The sequence below is a fragment of the Kryptolebias marmoratus genome, linkage group LG20, assembly GCF_001649575.2.
Source record: "Kryptolebias marmoratus isolate JLee-2015 linkage group LG20, ASM164957v2, whole genome shotgun sequence".
NCBI classification, from domain to species: Eukaryota; Metazoa; Chordata; class Actinopteri; order Cyprinodontiformes; family Rivulidae; genus Kryptolebias; species Kryptolebias marmoratus.
The window spans coordinates 4,871,203-4,896,551 of record NC_051449.1 but is presented as its reverse complement, the minus strand read 5'-3'; the positions used below and the strand labels follow the sequence as shown (position 1 = coordinate 4,896,551).

General features: G+C 43.6%; 2 protein-coding genes across 2 annotated transcripts; both read right to left on the bottom strand.

The window, feature by feature from the left end:
* Window positions 1-950: 950 nt before the first annotated feature.
* On the bottom strand, window positions 951-11,243 carry ralbp1 (ralA binding protein 1). Its single transcript, XM_017410911.2, has 10 exons — window positions 11,174-11,243; window positions 8,911-9,213; window positions 7,080-7,511; window positions 6,659-7,008; window positions 6,078-6,239; window positions 5,130-5,261; window positions 4,251-4,361; window positions 4,048-4,169; window positions 3,850-3,970; window positions 951-2,309 (listed from the first exon to the last, which is right to left on the bottom strand). Exons 2-10 carry the CDS (start codon window positions 9,158-9,160, stop codon window positions 2,013-2,015), a joined length of 1,977 nt encoding a protein of 658 aa, XP_017266400.1. The 5' UTR covers window positions 9,161-9,213; window positions 11,174-11,243; the 3' UTR covers window positions 951-2,012.
* A 2,120-nt stretch (window positions 11,244-13,363) lies between these two features.
* twsg1a (twisted gastrulation BMP signaling modulator 1a) lies at window positions 13,364-25,161 on the bottom strand. The gene is made up of 5 exons (XM_017410912.3): window positions 24,849-25,161; window positions 24,218-24,379; window positions 17,153-17,252; window positions 15,009-15,269; window positions 13,364-13,772 (listed from the first exon to the last, which is right to left on the bottom strand). Exons 2-5 carry the CDS (start codon window positions 24,341-24,343, stop codon window positions 13,591-13,593), a joined length of 669 nt encoding a protein of 222 aa, XP_017266401.1. The 5' UTR covers window positions 24,344-24,379; window positions 24,849-25,161; the 3' UTR covers window positions 13,364-13,590.
* Between the last annotated feature and the right edge of the window lie 188 nt (window positions 25,162-25,349).

Below are 25,349 nucleotides of genomic sequence, written 5' to 3'. Positions count from 1 at the left end.
TACGCTCAAAAATAGATATTTTTTATGGACCAAATAATTTAAAATTGTCATGGCATTGAGACTACAGAATATCAGTAAGCCAGACATTTAAAAAAATAAAATAAAACAGTGTGATTACTGTATCTTAAAACCTCACGATTAGACAAATCAAACTGCAACTGCAGAGGTTTTGGCTTAAAAGTTTCCTAAAATTTAAGACATAAAATGCAGAATTTGATGTTATGAGAAATCCTGAGCTGTCTGATTAAATCTGCATCAGCCTTTTTCTGCCTGGACCTCAAGATGAAGGTGAAAATACAGGATAATTACCAAAAGAACAACAACAATACAGCACCAGCCTTCTACAATAAAACTATTAAGACTCTGAATTACAAAGTAAAGTCATTCAGTAAAACTAGTTGCTCTGTGTCGACTTCAAAACTGTAAACATCCAAAGCACTAGAAACCATGAGGCCGATGTTGACTGACGTAGGTTTCCGCCTCATTAAAACGAGTAAAACAAGATGTTTATTTAAAAACAAACAGGCCTCGGTTATATCATATATTGCAAAAGATCTCAAAAGATGTGGAACAATTTACCAAATCCACCACCGATTCATGGGTAAATATTAATGTTAATATAAGGTTTACACAACAGATTAAAATAAGTTTATAGAAAACGACTCTTATTTGCTCCTTAGTGGAGCAGAAGCAGCACTCCGAGCTTATTATGATTTATGGATGCAGAACTGGTTGCATATGAAGTAACAGCATGCTTTAATTCTGAAAGAGAACAATCAGCAGTTTTCTTGTTTTTTTTCCTGACTTGACAGAAGAAATGTTTAAAAAAAACAAAAACAAATTGAAGCAACTGAAAAAAAAAAAAAAAGCTGAATGGCTTTCCTTTCCCCCCTGAAGCCTCAAACATCATGGTTTCAGATTTAAATAAATAAATAAAAAGGTAAAACCTGGAGGTTCAGATTGACACTTTATTCTTCACAGCATTGGTCTGTCCGGAACAATCTGCTACAAAAGCTCCAAACGAAATGAAAACGAGCCTGAGCCCAATCTGACGCTTCGGTTTCAGTCGCGGGATGGATAACGTCGAGTCGGGGAGTCCAGGCGAGGGGCTTCAACAATTAAAAAAACAAAACAAAGAACACACGACAAAAAACAAGAGCTCAAAACATCTGTTACAACAATATACCATCAGGAAATAAGCCTGACTCCGCTTTAAATGGCATGAGGCAGAAATCCTCCACTTTGAAATGACGAATTGATAACTTCACACACTGAAAATGAATAAAAAGCAAATTAAAACATGATCACAGACGTTTACAACTAATTAAATCCTCATCCGTAAATAAGACGCACAGAAAACAGAAAAAAAGATAAATTAAGTAATATTTGTCGGCTGTGAATATCATTTTTTCTGCTCGTTTATATTCATCTGTTTTCTGACAGCAGAAGCTCCTATAATATAATTTTTATTTCATGACTGGAAAGCTATAAATTATATCTGTGTTTATCTGTATTTTCGTCAGAAGGTGACCTAAGTGTAACACAGACGATCCAAATCGTTGGTTCTTTAGTATCCAAAGAGCTTTTCGTTACTAGTGGTTCTCTGGGACTCGTTCTATGGCACAGTGGTAACTATCCTAACGTGAAAATTGCATTTAGTCGAGGGATAAAACGGCGTTAGAGCTACATCTTGTTTAGACATCTGTTTAACTCGGTTACAAGTGAAAAATAAACTCTGAAATCCTTCTCGCCACCCCCCCCTTCATTTGCACCTTCTCCTCCTTCGAACGGGCTTGGCACGGCAGATTTTAAAAGCGGCGGTCCCTGGGAGGCCGACGCAGAGGCGGACGGTCGTCCAAGGCGGCGGCGGGCGCTGATCTGCGTTTTGCTCAGGGGAGGGGGGCGGGGAATAAGAAACAAAGTCAGGACGCCACAGACTACATGAGAGGTCTCTCCCTGGCCGCCGCTTGGTGGACTCGATCACAGATAAACGCTTCCTGTTGGCGATCGTCTCACATGTTGGTCCTGTCTTTGCTCGGCGAGGGCTTCGACGGATCCTTGGCTGCCTTCCCGTTGGTGGGGGCAGGCGTCTCGGAGGCGGCGGCGGCAATGACGACGGCGGCCGCTGCGGAGACAGAGTGGGCCTCCGGGCTCGGCTGCGGGGGCGGAGCCTGCTCAGCCGGCGCCTGGACGCTCACTTCCTGCTGCTGCTGCTGCTTGTGGCTCTGCAGGAGGCGGAGCTGAACCCGGAGCTCCAAGATGGCTTCCTGCTCCTCGTGGATGGCCTGGTTCAGGTGGGTGTTCTTGTTCTGGAGGGCGACAGCGTGCAGATGGAGTTAAAATTAATTTGGGTCCAGAAAAGTCTCTGCAGGTCCTTAATTATTGTATTTATGCTCCATGTATTCATAATCCAGGTTTTGTCTGTTATAGTTTATTTTATTTATCAATATCTCACTTTAATTTAAAGGTTTCTCATCCTAATTATGAACAGAGCGTGCCTCGTGTTGTACATCCTCATACCTTAATTTAGTAGTAATTATTTAAGACATAATTGTGCACAAATTGTCTTCTGTTTAAAACAGATTTTATCGCACTTATTGCTTGTGCTGTGTATAAAAGCAGTGTATCGTTCATGTTTTTTTATTTTAACATATTCAGGAACAAGTGTGACGGTGGTTTGAACTGATCGTGGAGTATTTAATGACGAAGACGCCGCACAGAAACAGCTTCTGAGGAAGAGCAGTGAGCTTCAAACTATATATATATATATATATATATATATATATATATATATATATATATATATATATATATATATTTAATACAGATTTGTCCAGGAGCTTTCTCTGACCTGTGGTTAAGGATTTTTTCCAAGCTGCTTTTCGATTCAATGCTGATTTCAGTGATTTTTTTTTGTTAGTTTTGTTAGTTTTGTTAGTTTTAAGGACAAACGAGAAAAAAATAACAATAATTTCTTATTTATTCATTTAAAAGTAATATTTTACAACTTTTTGTTTAAAAAAAACAGCCCCTTGAGGCATCATAGTTCTGTGCAGGAATGAGATGTGAACTGAAGTCTTCACCGCAGAGGAAACAATAAGAAAACCAGCCTGTGAGCAGCTTTTGGTCTCACTACTTCGACAAGGAGACGAGTTCATCACAGTCAAAGTATCATATATCCTACATGCTCCACTTTTGAATTTTCTGCCTTTATAAGCACTTGTCAGAATGGAGAAAACAGCTTAATTTCCACACAGAGAACCACAGGACGGTTTGGTTGGCCGCAGACGCCGCATCTGCTCGTTGGTTTCACTCGATTTTGGCCTCGAAGGTCCGAAACGCCGACGCCGCCCCAGCCTGCATCGCTCCCAGACTGGTTTTAGAGTTTTGAATGGCTTGGCTCCCAGTTATTTACTTTTATAAAACCCCAAACAGCTCCAGACCCAGCCGGCCCCGGAGACCGTTCAGTCTTTTAGATCCAGCTTTTATCCCTTTAGGTTGTGCTGTTTTATTGCACCTGTTGGTGTGATTTAGTTTGTTTTTAACCTGTTTGGCCAGCCTTGTTGCTTTTAAATATGCTATATAAACAAAATAAACATTAGCAAGCATTACACTTCTATTATTTTCCATCATGGACCCCCACCCACGCCAGCAGCGGCTTCAAGTGTTGCTCTGTGTGTAACCGCTGTGTTTGATGCAACTAAATGTCTTATTATTTTGTACCTCAGCTAAACTAATGTTGTACTCTCAGATCTCAGAACTACGTTAAAAGAGCAACGGATCATCACCCTGTTACCCTCATCACTCAGGTACGTAAGGAAACATGACACCGTGTTGACTGAGACCCACCTCCAGCTCCTCGTTTTGTTTCTGCAGATCTTCCAGAATCATCTGCAGCTCTTCCTCGTCCTCGCTCTCACTTTCGCTGTCCGAGGAGTACTCCTCCGTCTCGCTGCGCCCCTGCTGCCGACTGGGGGGAGGGACACGGCTGGCGGTCAGGACCAACAGTTTATGATCGCGGCGGCCGACTTCCGTCGAACTCCTTACCTCTGAATGTCTGCGATCTCGGCCCGCAGCCTCTCGATTTCCTCCTTCTCCGTGGCGATCTGCCGACGCAGCACCTGCTCGAGGGAGATCAGCTCCTCCTGCTCCGTCAGGATCTCGTTCTCCTGATCATCCAAGACACGGGGAGCAGTTTTTGTCAAGCAGACAGATTCAACCACATCGTCCTGTTTGCATAAATGACTCACCTGTGCTAGAAGCAGGTTAATGACTTCCTCTTCGTTCTCGGTCATTTCCTCTTTTGACACGTCTTCCTTCGACAGGCTGGCTATTTCTTGGGCTATTTTACTCTCGCACTCCTGAAACCCCACAAACAGAGCAGACAGGCGGATGAAACATAAATCGAACAGATTTGAGGCCAAATGGCTGGTCGTTACGCCTTGAAACTGAAATTAAAAGAAGTATTTTAGTCAGACGGACACAGGGCGATCACGAGTGTGTCCATTTTATGTGAGCTGCTGATTTTATTATATGCTGCAGGTAAGAACTTCAATATTTTACTCACAATCAGAATAATGGGCCAAGAGGTCAATTAAAACACAATATTTCTTCAAACATATGTTGGTGTTTGTCACCTGAGTGCAAGATGAGTAAAAACTGATTTCAAAATAAAAGCCCGAGCTCTAAACTAAGATCTTATTATGATGAGAGGAGACGGAGGTAAAGCTGTTGCTGCCAAGGATGACTCTCAGCTACTACCACGTCAAACTTTAGCTCAATATCTGTGAAGCCGACTGAGTTGATGAGCTGTAGATGAAGATGTCGGTCCACTGGTTGGTGAGATATTTTGCTAACGCTACAGAGAAACGAACACACTGACAGAAACGGGCAAAAACAATGTTGCCTTTGCTGGCGGGAGAAGCAAAATCAACAAAAAGAAGATGACAGTGATTGTTTTGTTTTCCCAAAACAAAGTGAATGAGTGGCAGTAGCGCCTTCAACACGTCTCTTCAGCGACATATTTTAGTTCGGACTCGACGACACGTTGCAGAGATCTCACGACAAGAGACGACAATCATGATCGACGGATTCCTCAGTAAGAAAAATAAGAAGCAAGCGGCGGTCACCTGGCGTTTGGCCTCCCTCAGCTTGCGTTTCAGAGCGGTCAGGATTCTCTGGACCTCCCAGAGTCGCTCCTCTTTGGACAGGTCCTTCACGCCGGCCTGCAGGTCTCTGTGCAGGCGGTTCAGCAGGAACTCCTGAACACAAAAATCCGTTCAAATCCACCCGACGAGGAGCTCAACGCAAGCCGAGCAGGTTTAAATTTCAAAAATACCAACACGGCACTGAAGAGGCGCAAACAAACACGCTGGCAACTTTGTTAGCATCAAGCTGAGTCAGATATATTCACGGCTTAAATATGAAGCGAAAATAAATTTAACACAGAAAATAAGGAAGCTGTGAAAAGAGAAGCGTTGATCTGTCTGCATGTCGACGAGCGGAGCTTTTAAATTTACTACCTGCTGCTCCTTTGTTCGGATTATCTGAAAACTGCTGCAGCGTGACACATTTTACATTTTAGTTTAGTTATAGTTTAATTTGTTTTATGAATATAAGATTTCCAGCTTTTCCAATCAAGCAAAAGCAGCATTTTGAGTTTTTTGCTCATTTTTTAAACATTTAGATTCAGCTGCACGAGTTAAAAATGAACAACGAGACGTAGAATTACCCGTATAATTAAAGCAGCTGTCTTCTTTTTTTTAAATCTATTTTGTAGTGTGAGCTAGAAGATGTTCGCTAAATATTTAGCACTTATGAGGACAAATTACAGCCCAGAAAGAAGTAGGAAACTACTTAAATCTGTGTTTAAAAATAAAGATTTGCAGCTGCAAAACATTTAAATTTAAATAAAACATCCTGCCCAAACTGATGACAAACAGGAATAATAAAAAGATTCATAAATCTTTAAAATCCTCACAGTTAAGAAACTAAAACTACTAAAATCTATCATTAATGTTTTATGACTGACTCTCATTTTTGACTTCCTGACTCTTAAGTAACGATGCCGAAGCCACCTGACGCCGGATCTCCTCCTTGATGTTCTCCTGCGTCTCGGGCAGAGCCGGCATCGTCGCCATGTTGGACCAGCGCAGTGGCCGCACCACGGGCTTCAGGACGACGTCTCCGAACAGCTCCTTCACGTGGGTGAAGAAGATGTAGAGGACGCGGTTCCCGATCTGAAAGGAAGGCGAGAATGAGCCCAAAGCAGACGGACAAACTGTATCCGTCGGTGAAAAGCAGCTGAAACGTTTCTGGGTCAGTTTCTCCGTAAAACTAATTTCCTGCGTATCTACTTTGCCTCATTGCACCAACCCTGGATTCCTCTCATTAATTAACGCCGTGTTTATTCAACAGCGTTGTGGCTACTGATGTTTTTTGGCTCTGAATAAGTGGGACAGCCACAGAGATGCTTCCTGTGGGGATAAATTAGCTTCTCTGAACTGGGCCAAGGTTTCACAGATGAACTGAACCAATAAGAACTCAGCTGGTTTGTTGCTCAGGGAACGTCTGAGCCCGAACCAAAGCTGTACGTTTGGCTGATGCAGTCTGAGACCTGTTTCTCTGCCCTTTGAGGAGCCGTGTCTCCTCCTCTGACCTGTATGGTGGGGTTGAGGACGATGGAGATGTTCTGAATGTTCATCTTGGTGTCCGCCTCTCTGGTGATGACGTGGTCCATGTGCGCGACGAGCCAGGAGAGGAGAAGCCGACACTCCGGCGACACTTCGGCCAGCAGCTTCTGAAACTCCGCCAGCTTCTCGGCCTCCGCCTGCCGGCCGCAGGCGTCCTCGAACCGCTGCGCCAGGTCTCGACCCAGCAGGTTCTCCGGCAGCTCGCGGAGGTACTGCTTTAGCAGGCTGGCCACCGTGTGGGGGTCGTACTCCTCCAGGCAGGGGCACTCCTCCCGGTCGTAGGCCGCTTTCAGCTCATCCACCTTGGACTTCATGCCTGACAGGGAGAGAAGTTATCGTGAGTGATCAGAGGGAAGCTTTAAGATTTCCTCTGAAGACGTTTGGTACCTGAGACCCGGTAGATGCCTTCACACTTCATGCCATAATTTTCGATGTAGTCCACACATTCCCTGAAGACGGCGGGCAGCTGGATGCTGTCATACAGAGCCGTCCTCTTCACAGCTTCAGCCAGCGGCGCTCCGAAGACGGGCCTGATGGTGGGGATCTCCACTGGGACCAGCTCGGCCTCTGTGGCGGGCTTCTTCTTCTTCTTCTTCTCCTTCCACTGTTTGACCACATCTGCAGCCGTCAGGTCCTTGGACTTCTTATCCTTGGCCTTGTCCTCTTTGGGGCCCTTCTCCTTCACCTTAAAGTCCTTCTCCTTCTTCTTGGAGAAGCTCGGCTTCTTGAAGACGTGGATTCCCTTGGAGCGCTTCATCTTGGAGGGGCTCTCCGCTTCGTCCGCAGAACTGTCCTCCTGGAAGGCGGCGTATCCCTCGGCTGCGGGAGCAAGCGGTAAAAACAGGTTAAATCTGAGGGGAGAAAGGCTTTCTGTGTTCTTATCTGCCTCTTACAACAGGACTGTGATAGCAGCGAAATAGAAACAGGAAGAGAGATGTGTGAGAGAAAAGGAAACCAGAGGAGGGAGAGAACGGGGACTCGGAAAAGAGGTCAGCCACCGATTTAGCACAGCTCCCACAGCACCTTACACCTCTCTTCTCCAAAACAGGCGCAGTTTACGTCGTTTCCCTCAGAGCGAACGAGACAATGAGCGGCCTCTTCTCAGCTTTACTCCCCTGTTGTTCCATCGGCCCGTTTATCAGACCTTCACTGGGATCTGTGGGTGTTGTCCTGAAAACTGTCCGTCTCTTCCTTTCTCTCACAGCAGGAGCCGAACACAGGCATGGAAAACTGTGACACGGAGCGGACAGCGGAGACAAACACTGCCCACACAGCAAGAGAAAACAGGGTGGAGAAGTGGAAACATCCCTTATAACCAAAAGCTGATTAAAATCAGCTCTAACTGCAGTTTTCTGACCTGAACCGGATCACATAAATGTAGAAATAGCTTCTGAAAGCTGGTATTATAAAATAAAATGGAAACTTGGGGACGACTGACACTACATAAAATGCAAAGTGGGATAAAATAGGAGAGATTGTGTCACTTTTAGCAACTTTAATTTTAAGACTTTTAGACATCTGGTTGAATAAATAATAAATAAAATCAAAACATGTTTAAGGAGAAGCTATATAGACAGGAGATTGTTCTGTTTTACTTCTAAACATTAATGTTTGAGGGATGGAGATAAGTTTAAATCGGATTTGTTCCCAGAGTCCTGATAAAAAACTGTGCTGTGTAATTTACCGGTGATCAGATTACTGCGTCCAGACGTCACCAGCCTATCTGTACGGGTCGTTGTAACGACATTATCTTCATGGCAACATGGACAGAAGCTTCCCACCGAAGTGGCAGAAACAGCTGCAGTTGTAGATTCACTTCTTTAGCTCGTTTTATGTCACAGCTGCAGCCCAAAGTCTTCAGGCACCTCTGCCCATATTTTGTTGACATTTAGATGTTTCTTAAACTAATTTAATTTAGGTCGTATTAAAGCTAAAAGCTCGGTGTGCAAATTATCAGGAATAAAAATCACCTTTTTCAAGTTCTTGCACCTTCGGTTTGCATTTGGATTGATACCAAATGTTATACGTTTCTCTAAAAGTGCTTCTCCTGCAGTAAGATGCTCCGGCACTTCCCACATCACTGCAATATATTTGATTTATTTCCAGCCTGAAACATTTTCCAAATCTCTTCTGTCTTTCTCCTTTCCTCCTCTCTGTTTTCCTCCTTACTCTCATCTGAACAGCAAAGACAAAAAAACAAAACAAAAACACATCTTACTCCTTTTCTCCTTCTTCTTGAACTTATTCTTCTTCTTGCCGTGCTCCTTGTCATCGTCGGAGACGTAGGTATCCGGCGGCTCGTGATGGTGTCCGTCATGAGGAGGCGACTGCTCGCCGGTGCGGTACAACCCGGGGAACTTGGTGGGGCTGATCTCCTCGGAGCTGGGGGTGCGGGCCACGCCACCCGGGTGCTCCGCCCTGCGCTGCTCCGCGGGGCTGCTGCTGGGGGGCAGGAAGCACTCAGTCATGGCTTCTCCGGCCTTACCGCTGCTCTGACTGGAACATCACCTCTCCGTCACACCTGCAGTGAGCAGAAACACGTTAGGATTGGACTTTACCAAAACAGTTGCATGTAAAAAGGTATTTACTGGTTTTATGTTATCTGAGTTCAGGTTAAAATAACCATGATGCAGCAGAACAAGTTTGCCTCGATAAAAACTGTTTTTCTCTTTCGTTTTGACCCTAAATATAAACAAATATTTATCGTTAAATGGCTATAATCTGTAATATTGTTCAGGCATTACTGTCAAATGCTTCATTTCTTTCAACGATCCTTATTTTCCTCAAGTTTTCCAAGTATTCTTATCGTTCTTTGGATTTTTTTTTATTAAAAAAGGGTCAGATCTGTTAGCAGACAAGTGTGGGAGTCACCTTGTTGGTGCTGAAACTCCATTTCATGTCTGTCAAACTGTTTCATCTTTGGTATTTTTACAGATTAAAACAAAAAAAGCATCTTTATAACAAAGCAGCTGGTAAGAAAATGTCAAAAAGTCCGATTTGAAGTTGGTTATTTGAGAATACGTGTTGTACTTGTGGACAACACTAAACCATTCGACGAGCTGAGATGCCCTTTTACCCTTAAAGGATCCAGTAAGTTGAACAACTTAATAAAAAAAACACAATCCTCAGAGGAAACAGAGTCCAGTCTTGCACCTGACAGTGGACTAAAAAGGCTCAAAAAAGCAGCAAAAGTCCATAAAACTATCAATCAGGAACACCTACCTCCCTGTAAAACAAATAAAAAAAACAAATGGTGGTTTAAAACCTTTGCACGGCACTATAAAGCGACCTAAACCCAGTCAACTGGAAAAGTTTATGGTAGCTCAGGTTGGTTTGATAAAAGAAAACTTTTTCATAGTTAAGAAATTATTTAAATCGGGTGATCACGGTGCAAAAAACAAAAGAGTAACTCAGTCTCTGAACACGTCTTTATTGTTTCCACCTCTTTGCTGCGATGATAAAAGCCAAATTTATCTCCGCGAAGGTAAAGACAACTGGTTTACTGATGTAGAAAATCAGGTGGAAAACCTGAATTTCAGGCACCACAACTAAAGTATTATATTCATTTTTTTGTGCCTAAATATCTGGATTCTGACAAACTGCAGCAGTGATGTCTTCCCACCAGATGGGGCTTCTGTCGTTGAAACAATCCCGTCCTCTTCATCTTCCTAACATGTCTTCTCTGCCACAAACAGCAGACAGAAAACAAAACTCCTCATCCTCGTCATCGAGCCCATAAACATGCATGATAATTCACGCATTTATGAGCTGATGTCGCCTGGTTTTATTGGCCCAGGTGGCTGTGATTATCAGGAAACAGAACCTGAATTTGTTGTTGTAGGAAGCTGATAAATTTACCCTAAAAAAAAAGATGTGGCTTAAAGATTATCACATCTGGTGGTTTTAAACAACCTCTCAGCAGGTTCAACGCCTCGTTTTGTATAATTACAGTGTTTTAATCACCCTCTTGTTGAAAACATGCTCAAATACTGTAAAAATAGATATAATAGAATATATATATAATAGCTTTGTCCTGTTATCTACACTGTCTTAATCAAATTTTGCCAGAAAATGACTAACAAAACGAGTCTTCCTTAAGCTTTCATCGCTTTTGGGTGGATCAACTTCTCCATTTTCTTCACATCTTTTCCTTTCTACGAGAGAATTAACTTCTCAGGACTGCTCGTATATTATAAGACTGTCTTTAAAATACCAGTGTTTGTCGCCTGCAACGATCATTTAGAGCGTATTTAGTTTTAGGCTGTCATAAAAGTGAAGCTCTCCTCTGAATGGAGCGGCCCATCATGCTAACGTTGATTCGGGCTAGCTGCAAACCTGTCCGTCACGACCAGAAAAAAGGCATTATTTCATCCACACAAAGCTAACATGGCGCGTTTATGTCTCAACAAACGTGATAAATTTATTTTGGGACCGCTGTGCTGTCGCTGAACGAGCAATACGTGAAAGAAAAGAAACTTTACCAAGTCCTGTTCGGTCATTTCCACAGCGGAGCTTCCGGTTGTGTGTATACTAAATAAATCCCTCTGCGCATGCGCCATTGCACGAGTGCATGATGGGAAATGTAGTTAAAACGAACGGTTACGCCTTTTGACGTAAAAGTTAAAGTTTTCTATCTAATCTATCATAAAACGATTTTTGTTAATCATTTTTAAAAAGTATGACATTTATGTTTAATTTATGTTTAATTCTGCGGCCATACTGGTTGGTTTAAAAGTGAAAAATAATATTAAATATTAGTATTAAACACAAACTTGTTCTTCAGAAAGTTACAATGATGTGCAAAATATAATTAAAAAACAAAAAGACCATATAAATAATTTACACAATATATTTTAATATAAAGATGGAGGAAGAGCACATCAATGGAGGAATTTAAGATATTAATGAGGTTAGGACAAATTTACATGTTAAATTTTAATTGAATAAAAGTGAAGTAGGTTTATGTACCGCTGTTTATTACTGTAAATATTCAGGAACTTTGGAGATCAACTTCCATAGTTATGAAACTGAAATTGTTTCCTGTTTTTTGCTTTATAGCCTGTATTTTAATGCTTGATTTCTATTTTTGCTTTGGGCTTGTTTTTTTTTTGTGTAATGGCACATCAAGAGGCAGGTCTGGACCGCAGGAAATCACTTTCATTTGTAGGTGCAACTAAAAAAAAAACGTCACCATATATGAGTGATGATAAACATCTGCCTGTTGGCCTTAAATCACAAATTTACTGAATTTTATGTTCATGTTCTCCAGATATTTTGAACCCCTAACCATTATGCAAAGTTAATTTTAAAACTTTTAGGTTATTTTCAAGTTTTGTGTTAAAAAAAAAATATATATATATATATATATATATATATATATATATATATATATATATTTTTTTTTTTTACTTTTTCCAGTGACACCAGTTACTCGTGAAATGTTTCACTGGATGTTTTCTTTTCTGCTGGTCCTCCTGTTCTCTTGTTTTTAAAAAAAAGTGGCTTCTTACAGAGTTTAAGCTTAAGTTTTGACGTTTCACTAAACATCTCAACGTTTCCTGGAATAAGGTTTGTAGATTTATCACTAAAAAAAAAACAAAAAAAAAAAACGGAAGCTTCGGAAACGTTCGTGTCGGCTGGAGTGCCGCGGATCTCGAAGGTGTTTAATTTTGTAGGTTTCTTGGCCGAAAGCTGTTTGGAGATTTTGATCCCAACTACAAACCCGCCATCATCTGATCGTTTACTTGGGAGAGAAACTGTCGAACGGGTGTTTTCGGAGCAGCAGTGAGAATCTAAATTTGGTCTAAAAAAAAAACCCAACTTGCTATTTTGAACCATGTGTGTTTTCCCCAAACCCTGCAGGCCGGACTCGGCGCTGATGGTCAGCCTGACATATGAAACAAATTAGTCCTCTGATGATCTTCGTTGGCACCGTCTGGACCGAACCACAGCTGCAGTGGCGAAATGAGGTCGGGATACAATATCACACACACACACACACACACAGACAGACAAGCTCTCATTGTGCGCCCGCGGGACGAGTCTGTCCAAACTGCTGTTGCACGCCAATTGGGAACATAATCAGCGATAGGGCACCCCGCTGCTTTTTGGAAAATGCACTGGCGCCACAAAGAGCATTTGTGTGTGGCGATGAGAGATTGGCATCGGTCGGCGTTTCCCTCTTGGCCTGCGTGGGGACGGTCATTGAGAGCTGAACACCTGTGGACCAGAATGGAATAATAACAACTTTGTTTCCCCAGGAAATGATGCGTTTCCTGACTCGTGAAACAAGGATTAGAGCAGCAGAAAGGACTCTAAAAGAGTAAAAATAAACACATATTTATAATTTAGGCTGTGCTGTGCATCTTTTAGTAATCGTGTTTCACAAAATATTAAAATAAATCACATTTTAAAGTTCTAATCTGGCATTTCTTGAACCCAGTTGAAACCAAAGACAGGTCTGACCACACCAAGTTTTATTTTAAATATCTGCAAACCTGGCTTGAGTTCTGTCCATCTTCGGTGTTTGCTAAGTGCGGTGGTTATCTTGAGAGGCCAAAAGATAACGGGCTGTAAAATCCATCCACTGGTGCATGAGATATTTCGCTAACAGGCGTAGAAACAAACGTAAACAGAGGAAAGTTACAGTGTGTGAAACAGAGCAGCACACGTCACCAAATATTTTCTTTATTTGGCACGAGACTGAGATTTAGCAGACCATAAATGCAAAAATACATTACTCATATACATTTCTAGTAAAAAAAAACTATTGAAACACGTCTAAAAATATACAGTGGAACAGCAGAGTAAAAACATTTTTGCAGGAGAGGCGGGGGGTGTAATTCAGAGGTCCTCTGGTGCAGCCCAGACGTTTGGTACCAACATGGCCGCCGCCCCCTCAGAACATACAGTTCAAACACTTCACGGCCTTGCTGCCGTAGTCCACGCACTCCGGCCCGATGCACTGGCAGCAGGCGTTGTGGAACCAGCGGTACTTGGATCCTCCCATCGACTCGCAGTAGAGCTTGCACTGGCGGATGGACACGCAGTCGTCGAAGTAGACCACCGTGCACATGTTTTCTGGAAGACGGGAGAGAAACGGGGCGCGGGAAGCACGCGGCGTGAGTCACAGCAGAGCCAGGAAACAGGCGTTTACCTCGGTGCGTAATGAGTTAACTGCTCAGCTTTGTGGGAATGTTATTGCTTTTTTACTCAGCAGCTCCGGGTTTCGAGGTAAAGAGCCAAAACAGCCACAAATGGAAAAAAGAAATAAAAAAAATAAAACAGGCAGCTGAACAACATTTTCATCCCAGATATTTCTTCCTTTAAATAGAAACTCTTTGGCAGCGCCGTCCCACCGCCTGTTCGAGACTTTTTATTACCACTGGTTGAAGTCGGCGTTCGTAAATCTTTATGACAAAACCTGTAATGACCGGAAAAACTATATAAAGACACGACTCGTCCGCAAAACGTGCCTTTTCCCAGGCCGATTCACTTCTTCAGAAGCGTTATTTCAGGTGCCACGTTACCAAAAGACAGAGTAAAACACTTCAATGAGCTCAAACACGATCGTGGACACGTTCTTTCCCGCTTTTTGGAATATCTTTCTCCGATACGCAGCGAGTTGATTCATCCTTTCAGCTAAGCTTTCAAAATAAAAGCGTGACAACAGATTTCTTTCCCTTGTAATGGTCTCAGGAAGAAAAAAGAAGCCTTTTATCTTTAGGATTTTTTTAAATTTATGAATAAATATTACCAAAAAAAAAAACAACACCGGATGTTTGAGCAAGCCTGAAAGTAGACCTCGGTTTGGGAAATGCGTCCCAGCTGTAGGATACAGTGGTGGAAGTATCATGATTAGACTCCGTTTTTAATACAATCTGATGAGCGCAGCTTGTTATGCAGGCCATGTGTTGGGAATGACTCTCAGCTACAACCACGTCAAATTTTAGCTCAATACCTGCAAAACTGACTGAGTTGTAGCCATCTTTGACGGCCATCTTGTCCAGTTTTCAGCTGTATAATCTCAGGGATGACTCCCAGCTACTACCACACCAACTTTTAGGTCAATATCTATAAATTTTACAGAGCTAACGCCACTTTTGTGTTTTTTTTAAGGTTTTCTGGTTGTGGTGGCCATTTTGAATTGGCCTGTCTCCTGTTTGTCCAGTTTGTTTAAATGCAAAAGTTTTTTTTCTACTTTAAGTAAATATGAACGTAAAGCATAAATGTGGCGTGTAGCACAACGTTCTCAGACACATGTTTCTAATATTAAAGGCCAAAAAGAAGCCACGGAAACAGGTTCCCCCGCCGTACCTTGGTTGTCGTAGCTGGTGTGGATGCTGTTGCCGGGCACCGACACGTTCTGCGGCTGGTTGTCGAGCGACTCCAGGAAGGAGACCAGGTTCTCGTGGTGCGAGAGCTCCTCGGAGACGGGGAAGGACACCACCATCATGTTGATGGGCGCCTCGCCCTCCGTCAGGGCGCGGAACAGCGAGGGGATGGGGCGGTGGAGCTCCTCCACCGTGCTCTTGGACGTGGCGGGGGAGTCGCTGTAGTTCCTGGGGTTACACATCCCTGGAGGGGGGAAGAGACGGACGAGGACGTTAAACCAAACCGCAGCCCCTCGTCTTAATTAAGGCCTTTTTAACACTTCACTTCATCCCCACATACAGTAGTAATCACTTGGCAGAGGCCCCACATCCTCAGATATGATCTTCCTAACCTTTCAGATGAGTTGAGGTGAATTACGACTAACGAGTAAATCACTTAATGGGGAGCCGCTTTGACGTGGGATTTGGATTAGAAACCGATGCTAAAAGCAGAGCCGGAGCAGCTGTTTCAGATAAACTCGAGTCATGGCTGCTCCGTCCCACCTTCCTCCCTTCTTTTTTAAAAAAAATAAAACAAACCCCAAACTCTCCCCGCCGCTCCTCTAACCACTCACAGACTCACACTTCAAAGCAGGCTGCGTTTGGCCCAGCAAAAAAAAAAAAATGTCTTAAGTGGAAACTTAAACTGGCGAAGAGGGGGAAAGAAGAACAAATGAAGACATAAAGTTGCTCAAAGCTGCAGTTTATCCTCGGCGCATCGTAAAGGGAGGAAAACGCAGACTTCGACATCTGTGCAGCAGAAGCAGCGGCGAGTTCGGCGCTCAGATTCCTGTTCTGGTGTTCCACATGAAAGCACTTTAATAAAGCCTCCTTGTCAACAAGAAGAATCATTTCTGTCTGTCAGAGCCGAGGCGAGAGCTTCCAGAGCCGCTCAGTGGATCGGATCGGATCAGCAGCGTTGTTTTCAAGTGACGAGATCGCATTCACGAAGTTCCACATCTGTTTAAAAGATCCGCTGCAGCTAACAGCCACGCACATCTGCTTTAAAGCGACGGGACGTGAGCAATCGACCATTCAAACCGTCTCGGGTTTGACGTTTGTCCGTGCATCGTCGTTGACGATCCCGAGCGGTCGGCTCGAAAAACTCTGCAAACCTTCAGCTGACGACTCACTGAATTCTGAGCATTTTGAGCAGCCAGTTCGTGAAAATCACAGCTTGCAGATCTGTTTTTTGTAGCCCACCTCGGCCCCCCTACGCTTTTATTACACAAACTAAACCACCGCCCCGAGACTGGCCTTAACAGGCACAAGAAAACGACAAAAAATAATCTTTTACTGTCACAGCAACCATTACCACTTCTAGCTTCTGATGCTGCATTGAAGAGCATCTCTCAATCAGGGCCACAATAAAAGGACTGATTTAAACTCAGGCTGAAAATCTAACCCTGCAGGTCCCTCTCTGCTGTGCTTCTGCTCTGCTCTCCCTTTATAAATCACAACAAATGCAGATTCATGTGGCTCTTCATTTTATATTGTTTTTTTCCCACTAAATTAGGATCTGGGACTCCATGTGAGTCATGAAACATCAAATTCAGGTCCTTAGATTTCCTCCAGGTATCAGCTTAGATTTAAAAATGATCGTTTATTTCATATTCTGACTCTAAATGTTACAAAAACTGAAAATCCAAACAAATAAAAACGATTTTGTGAAAGTTAAGACTCTCTGTTGTCAGTATGTTGTTGTTCAATCGAGTTATTCGTCACATTTGTTTGTTTAAAGTAAAAAGAAATGAAGTTTACCAGCCTTTGTCACTAACATTTTGTGTTTTGGAAGCTTTGGGAATCAGTCAATAAATGATGCAAACTGTATCGGAATCACCAGCTGTTTGCCACATGTGTTACTATCAGGACACGCTGACAAGTTTCAACAAATAAAATCCAGATTGTTTCAATTAAATGACTAAATTCAACTTTAACGAAGAGCAATGCACCGAATATCTATAACTGACACACGTTTACGATGATGGTTTTAAAAAAAAAAGGAACATTTATACAAAATAAAACAGCCTGAACTGTGTTTTCCGCCGCGGCACAGCGGACCGTCGGACGCCGCCGGCGCTCACTCACCCACGCAGTCGCAGCACTCCTCCCAGAGGTTGCCCAGACACAGCATGCAGTCCTTGCAGCAGGAACAGTTCCCGTCGGACGGGCGGCACTGGCAAAGCTCCTGCAGGAAACACACGGAGAGAGAACCAGCAGCTGCAATGCTTCCATCACCGGAGGAGTGAGAAAAAACAACCGTTCGGGCTGCAGATCTGATTAAAATCAGCTGCAGGCAGACTTTTATGCTCCTCTTTTGGTCCAACAACCTGAGCACTTTATTTGAAATAAAACTTACAACTTAAGCATCAAATATGTTATAAACATAAAGTTAAATCTAAAAGATTAAAAGCGTAACATAAAGCACGTTTAACCCAAATCATCAGCTTTAAATCGTTTTATAAAGCATCTTTTATAAAAAAACAAAGTTACGCCTCCATCTTCAGCTGCTCAGTTAAGTCAACCAAATCATAAAAAAACATGAATTTCAGTTTTTTATTATCTGATGATTTATTTAGATGATTTCTCACAAAAACAAACAAAAAAAAAATGGTATTTGCTTCAATCTGATTTATATTTTAGGACAAAAGAAAACAATTTTCATGTAAAGGAGAAAACAAATTATAGTTTATATCCTTTATAGTCCTTTTGATTTGTGGAAAACTTAATTAAATATCTCACTTTGAATTAATAAAGCATAAAGTTAAAGCGGCTGTTTTGTTTTATTTCTTTACAAAAACAAAAACCTTCGTTTTGTTTGACTTTAACTATGTTTTTATCTCAGGTAAGTGTTTTTCTTCTAATTCTTATTATTAGCAAACTGATAAAACTAACCTTTTTAAAGATTAATAAAGTTAGTTTTGGTCAAAGCTTGATCGATCAGGTCGACGCGAGGACCGAGGACGGGAAAGACGCCGAAAAAGGACAAAGAGTCAAAAGTAGAAGACGACGAGGGACGACCCGGTGATGAAGAGGAGGTCCAGCCGAGGTTACTGCTCGATTCTGATCAAAAAACAAACATATTTTCTGTCCTTTCACTCCCTTCAGGCAGGACTTTTATAACCTGGGTAAACTTTAAACACGAATAAAATCAAATTCTTCTGAACCGCGGTTAAAGAACTGAAGTGATTTAAAAACAAATATCTCTAATAAACCTCAACATCTGTAGATTTGCTCCAAAATAATCCATAAATGATCTTTTTTTCTGGTTGTTTTAACTCTAAAATGAGTCAAATGAGCTCAGATCAGCGAGGCCTACAGGCCGGACAAACCAAACACATCTAAGTGTCTTTTATTTATAAGTTAATAAAAAGATATATAGGATTAGGTGACAATTATCATGGATTTATAATCAGATCTGTCTATCGTACACTGAGGTGGCTCACAGTCTGATATGTCGTTTTTAAAATAATGAGACTTAATGCAGCCCATTTACGTACATTTTTTAAAGTTTTTTAGGTGTTCAGAGTTCAGTAAATGTTTATAAATTATATTAGTTTTAGTCAGGCTGAAAGAAAAACATGTTCACAACAAAATAAAAATTAAAAATCAGCCGTCCTGCTCTCCAAACATCAGCCGCAGCCGTCCACCTCTAATTTAAGAGTTAAATATCCCACGCCACACTGAAGACGACACGTGGACAAGCTGTCCAAACACCAAACGTGGCATTAAATCACCGGCAGAAAGGACAACAACCGGGTTGTTTTCCAGCGCAGTAACTATTACAGGACTCAGCCTCTGGGAGGGAATCTGTGGACAACCGCGAGGCGTCCGCAGAGACGCAGGAAGAAAAAAAAATTAAAATAATGCTTTTCCCGGCAAAGAACGGTGCAGGTCCCGACACGTTCACCTCCACGGGTCTTAAATCGTTCTCCTTCGAGGAGCAGCCGGGAGGTCTGAGTGACAAATTTCAGCCTTTTTTTTTAAAGATAATTACAGATTACAGCAACAGGAATCTTATTATAAAACTGTTTTAAATAAAAAATGACAAGAAATCCGAACAATCAGGCATTAAATTAACCCAAAATGTTTTCAACGTCACGTCAAACCGACCTTTTCTAATCTAATTATGTAAATTATAAATGAAACCTGAATATGTATTTATATGTTTTATATATGATAGTTTAATTCTACAGAGATGATTTGTGTTTTTTTAGGAATATTAGCATTTTTATAGCGTTACTGGCTAAAAGTGAGGACTGATTTAGTAAAATATATTTCTAAAGTTAGCAAATCGTATTAAAATACAGCAGCTTCAAGTCAATCCCAGCAGAGAGTTACTGCACAGGACAAACTGCAGTAATTATCTGGCAACCCGCTGGCAGTGTTTCACTGTAAACTTGACCGTCCTGCTCCTGGAGGACCACAGTTCTGCAGGTTTTAGATGTTTCTCTGCTCCCCAGCAGGTCTTCACATCCTGCAGAAACCTGCAGGATGGAGACCCTCCAGGACCAGGACTGTAAAAACCACGACGGATGAGAAGTTAAAACGTCCTCGCAGACACTGAAGTGGTTTAAAACTTCCACCTCACGTCTTTTAGGGACTTGGACTCCGTGTGAAGTCTTCATTTTCGGAGCCTTGCATGTAAAATCCGACCCACTCCTCCGAGTTCTGCGGGCCGTTTGTCTTTGAAGTCTTGGCCCGCGGGGAGGAGAGCGGGCTCACGCCGTGCTGGCGGGATTAAAAAGTGAGGAGAGGAGCTCCTCTTCCTCCCCTCCCGACACGGAACAGGGAGCACATTCCTTCACGTCAAGGTCACGACGAAGGAGCGAGGGGGGAGGAAAACACCTGGACCGCTCCTCCCCCCCTCAGGAACAGCACGCAGCTCTCCTCCTCCTTCACTCCCTTTTCATTTTCTCTGCTTTTGTTTGTCCTTTCTGCTCCGCTTCGCTTCCATCCTCACGTAAACAGACCCAGCTATGATAAAAGACTTTCCAGTGACTCACCGGTGAGGGATTACGAAACCGCACACAGCTCCCTCCTCTCCACCCCCAGACCTCCGATCAGGATCGGATCCCAGAAACAATTATGACTCTCAAAGGTGGCATTAAAAAAACAAAAAAAAACCGAAACAGCTGCTCGGGAGCCAAATCCTGCAAGTCACTGGGAACGACGGTTTTATTGGTATCAGCCGAGTCTCGACCCGATTTATTTTTAATGCCTCATGAAAACGACTCCATCTTCTCAACAGAAGATGATCTAAACCTGAAAGGCGATGGGTGACAGGCAGTCCTGGGTCAAACTTTAGTCCTGTTTGTTGGTAACTTGTTCCCCTCTTCCATACAGGGGTCTCCAATCCTGGTCCTCGAGGGCCACCATCCTGCAGGTTTTACCTGTTCCTCTGCTCCAACACACCTGATTCATGGTTAAATCCCCTCTTCATGTTCTGCAGAAGCCTGTTAATCACCCATTGATTCAGATCAGGTGTGTTGGAGCAGAGAAACAAGTAAAACCTGCAGGATGGAGGCCCTCCAGGACCAGGATTGGACACCCTTGTACTACCGCCTCCACAGCACGGTTCGGGTGGTTTTCCACTTCTGTACAGTTCTAGTGGGTGGGTTCTGGGCGGTCCCCGACTCTGGAAATTGTCGTCACGCGCCTAATGCTCCAAAGCTTTTTGTCAGCCACCATTAAATATAGTAGAAGAAGACTGCGGACACAACAACGGGGAACACTGTGGCTTTTTGCAAGACGCCAAAGTTCAAGAATGTCGCCTCGAGTTGTTGCTGTGAGGGTACCACCCCCCGAACCAATCAGTGACCGACAGAGTTCTGATGCTGCATTTTCAGGCCAGCACGGTACGCGGAGTTGGGACTAAAAAGGGGGACGGTTCCATGAATCCTGGAAAAATGGAAAAGGTGTGGAACCGTGCCGAACCGTGCCGTTGGTTGTTGGGTTTACAGGTCCTAAACCTGACGTTTGTCTCTCTGTGGCGTTTCAGGACGGCAGCGGCCTGTCCCGTCGCCCTGATGGAGGCTTCGTCTGGCTCCTCTCCTCGCTCTCCAGTGGAAACTCTTCCAACCAGTCGGACCCCAGCAGCAGAGCATCATGGGAAACGGAGCGGCTCCGTCCTGACGAGGGGCGAAACGTTTCCGTTTGGGGCGAAAAGCTACGAATTCTGCCGCCCCGCCTGGACTGAGCTGCACACTTCCTCCGTCCCTCACACACACACACACACACACCTCCTCCTGACCTCTCCCCAGAGCGGCCCGCAGGCGGAGAAGTTTCTCCACACACACACACGCCGTCACACACACCATCACTCTCATGTCTGACAGCTGGCGGGTTGGTGTCGGCGGGGTCGCCGGAGCTCCGGGTCCCGAGAATGGACTCATTAGAAGAAATAATCCAGCTGGAAGTAAGAAGGAGCGAGCAGGACGAGCTGGGACCGAACGACTTCAAAAAGGTTAAAAACCAAAAAACAACAAATCTGCTTATCTGTTAGAAACTTAATCTGCTGGAATTAAATCCAAACATTTGCTGCAAAACAATTTTAATTTTAAGCCAAATTACTCGATCTTTTCACTAATTTCTAAAACTTTAAATTACTTTTTGCGGAACGGCTACATTAATATTCATATAAAGTCACGATCAGACGGAGATATTTAGACTTTTATGCCCGAGCTTTAAATTACAATCCTCTTATTTTGAAAAAATATTGGAGTTTTAGCTTTTAGCCTAACATTATGTGTATTTGCACGTGTTGGGGATGACTCTCAGCTACTACCACAACAAATCTGAACCCATTATCTGTAAAACGGACCGACTTACAGCCATGTTTGGGGTTTCAAAGGGGAGTCAGCTGCATCGGCCATCTTGAATCGAGTCGTCTCCAAAGGTTCATCAGTTCTAGATGTTCATCCAGTGATTGATTCCTGAAAGTTTCATTAAAATCCGTCCAAAGCTGCGTGTTTCAACATTTCTTTTTTGTTTTAATCTGCTTCGAAATCTTGTTTTTCTGGGTTTTTCATCCGTTCGTTCAACAAATTACGACCCGGTTTGCTCCATCCAAACGAAACGCCGCTCAGAAACCTCCGTTTGACCAGATGAGCACAACAGGAGACAGGTGGACATGTCCTCCGAGGCAACAAAGACCAGATTTAGCTCCTGAGAATTCAGTTTTATCCAAAAACTAAAAAAAACACGATGGATATAGGTTCAGCATTTTGTGGATTAAAGCATCTTGTTGGACTAGAAGAGAAAAATAATCCCATATATTTGCACTTTTCTCGATTTCACCTAAAGAGCTCATGTGATTAAACTGTTTGCATCTTTAAAAGTCTTCATTTACGAACAGAACTATGAACTTCCTGCGCTGAGAATCCATCTGTCTTCAAAAAAAACACCCCAAACTCTCCCTTCCTCCCGACCCGAGGTCACCCGGGTCAAACAGCCGCTGTTTTTTAAAACGATGTTTAAACGGGAGAGGCAGGACCGCTCGGCCACAGGAGATAATTTAACGCCTCCTCCCTCCTCCCAAATAACCAGGAGGCTCCAGGCGGAGAGGAACACCACCGCCGCTGCTCGCTCAGACTGGGCCAGGAGAGGAAAAAGTGACGCCAGAGTCCGAAACGTCCCGTAAATCAGCTGGAACGGCGGCTCGGGGGAGGGTCAGGACGGGTCGATCCCAGCGTTCCGTCACAGGAACAGTTTAAATCAGATTTATCGGATAGATTCCAGTTTGCAAATCGTAACAATGAATCTTCTTCGCAGAGTTAGTCGTGGAGTTCCTCAGGGTTGAGTGCTTGGACGAAGTTTTATCTGCTAACATTAGCTAAAGTTATTAAAGCTGATGGTACTCAGTTATATTTGTCCGATGAATCCAATCCGTTACTCAGACTCCATTAAAGACATAAAAACCTGCATGACTCTTCATTTTCCAAGTTTGAACTCAGATCAGATGTTTTTTTTAAATTTATTTTTACCAGGACTCCTTTTTTTCCACCTGTGTAAAATCACTAAAATTAGAAACATCTTGTCCCAGAATGATGCAGAAAAACTGCTCTGTGCACTCACCACGAAAAAAAAAACCTCTTTAAAAAGTCCTCAGTTAGGAGGATCGGACCTCTCCGGTTTTAGCTTCTCTCCGTTGGCTCCCTGTCACATTCAGAATAAATCGGATCTCCTCAGGCTGCAGGTTTACTTGTGGTTCCTAGAGTTTCTAAAAGTAGAACGGGAGGCAGAGCTTTCGGTTCTCAGGCTCCTCTTCCAGTCTCTGTTTACTTTTAAGACTTTCCTTTTTAATAAATCCTAAAGTTAGTGTGTTGGGTGTCCTGAATTATTCCTTAAAGGTTGTTAAAATGTTTTTTTTAGCTGTCTGATTACAATTGGAGAGGTCCGATTTCCCTGAATGCTTGTTGAAAGAGGTGGACTGGACCACTTTTATCTGCTTACATTTTGTAGTCCGAACACGATCCGTCCTGAGCCAAACCGTGGGACCTGCTGCTGAACTGACACGACCCCAAACAAGCAGCAGAGCCGACATCTTTGTTCAGCTCCCGGCTGATTAAAGATAAATAATCAGCAATCCTCTGGAAGATTTAAAAAATAGAGCTTATCTGTTTGTTTTGGGTTGATCTGAATATAAATGTCTGATCTGTTGGGATTCATGGATTCGTTTCTCCAAAGTTTAACGTTTGCTCTGATTGTTTTCGGACCCGCTGTGGTCACCGTACGCCACAACGAGCCGTGTGGATCAGGAAACATGGAAAGATGGCTTCTCCTGACAGGCGTTTCGTGACGTGCTGCACGTGAACGTCCGGACTGGTTCCAATCTGGATCGGACTAGTTTTTCTCTCTTTTTTTTTTTTTTGCTGTGAATTGGCGCCGTATTAACTGAGCTGAATTATGAGCGTTTCAAAAGCAATAAAGTGAGCTCAGATCTGAGGCTCTCGTGTTTCTTCGCCGTGTTCTTGTCATGGAAATCAACGGCGTCTATTTATGCGAAACAGCTGGAAGAAGGGAAAACTTGGCCTCCTCCTCTTCCTCCTGTTTTTATCTGCAGAGAACATTGCATCATCCGGCCCCTCGAAACCACACGACCCCCCCGCGGTCTCCGGTTCGACACCTATGGCGTTAAGTGTTGCGTCTCACCTGGATGAGACACTTGCTGACGTCGCTGGCGCACAGGGCCTTGTTGCAGCCGGAGGTCAGGGTCAGTCCTGACAGGAGGAAGAGGAGGGCTGCTGTGGCGGGGAGGATCAGCTGAGCAGGCCTCATCCTGGCGGCTCACACCGGCATCCAACTGAGAATCACCTTACAGCAACCACAAACAAATAAAACAACAAATTAAAAGTCAGTTCTTTTAAAATAAAAGCCTGTTTTCCTGCTCCTGAGAGCAGAACGTTGCGCCTAACAGCTGCTATCTTTACTTTCAGATCTAAAAGGAGGTAATTGTCTTGTAAACATCCTGGAAATAGCTGCTGTGTCATGCAAAAAGGCTCACGTTTCCAAAAACAGGGGCCTGGAGACACGTTTTCATTCAAAGCCGAAGAACAACAACATCTGGCAACATCAGCCCCCTTCACCCAGTTTGTTCTGCTCCTGCGTAGCACTTTCCCCGCTCCACATGAGGGAGGGAGAACATGTGAGGAACATTAGCTGCCCCAGTCCTGAGCGCGTTTCTTTAACCTCGTTTCTCTTTCTTCCTTCCTTTCTGCTCCCACTCAGCCTGAAGCGAACCCTGGAGACTGGAGACAAAGATACGAGATGGTCTGAAACTCACCGCAGCGCAGTTCGTAGGTGTTCAGGTTGTCTGTTGGCTTTTTTATTTGTTGGAATAAAAAAGGGGGACTGAGGTTGTTTTCTCTTTGAACTTCTCCAGGATGGTGTTTCTGTCCACTGCGTCCTCAGGGCGTCAGTCTCTCCGCAGCACAAAGCGACGGGCAGGCGGGCGCCTTAAAGGCACACGGTCCATTTTCTGCGGAGGAAAACACGGCTCCTCTTCCTCAGGTCCCACAGAACCTGAACCAGAACCTTGAGGAGGAGGAGGGGGAGGAGGGGGAATGATCCGCCTCCCCACAGCAATAAAAAAAAGAAAAGGAAAAAGGAAAAGGAAAGGAGCTGCGTGCGTAAAAAGCGCTGCGTAAAAGCCGCTCCAAGCACGTGAGCTGGGCTGTTCGGAGCCACCCCCACCCCGTTAAAGAGCCCTTTGTCTGCTCGCCTCGTCAGGTGAGGAAGGAGCGCCCTGGACCCGCCGGCCCCCCCACCCGCCCGCCCGGCCCGG

What these genes read in the sequence shown, in the direction of transcription:
- ralbp1 (XM_017410911.2), bottom strand. Translation starts at nt 9,160, where the DNA reads ATGACTGAGTGCTTCCTGCCCCCCAGCAGCAGCCCCGCGGAGCAGCGC. An exon ending in TCCTCAACCCCACCATACAG is followed by an intron (nt 6,240 to 6,658) that starts GTCAGAGGAGGA and finishes CCTTCCTTTCAG; the next exon opens with ATCGGGAACCGCGTCCTCTA. An exon ending in GAGATCGCAGACATTCAGAG is followed by an intron (nt 3,971 to 4,047) that starts GTAAGGAGTTCG and finishes CCCTCCCCCCAG; the next exon opens with TCGGCAGCAGGGGCGCAGCG.
- twsg1a (XM_017410912.3), bottom strand. Translation starts at nt 24,343, where the DNA reads ATGAGGCCTGCTCAGCTGATCCTCCCCGCCACAGCAGCCCTCCTCTTC. An exon ending in GGAGTGCTGCGACTGCGTGG is followed by an intron (nt 15,270 to 17,152) that starts GTGAGTGAGCGC and finishes TCCCCCCTCCAG; the next exon opens with GGATGTGTAACCCCAGGAAC. An exon ending in CACCAGCTACGACAACCAAG is followed by an intron (nt 13,773 to 15,008) that starts GTACGGCGGGGG and finishes CCCGTCTTCCAG; the next exon opens with AAAACATGTGCACGGTGGTC.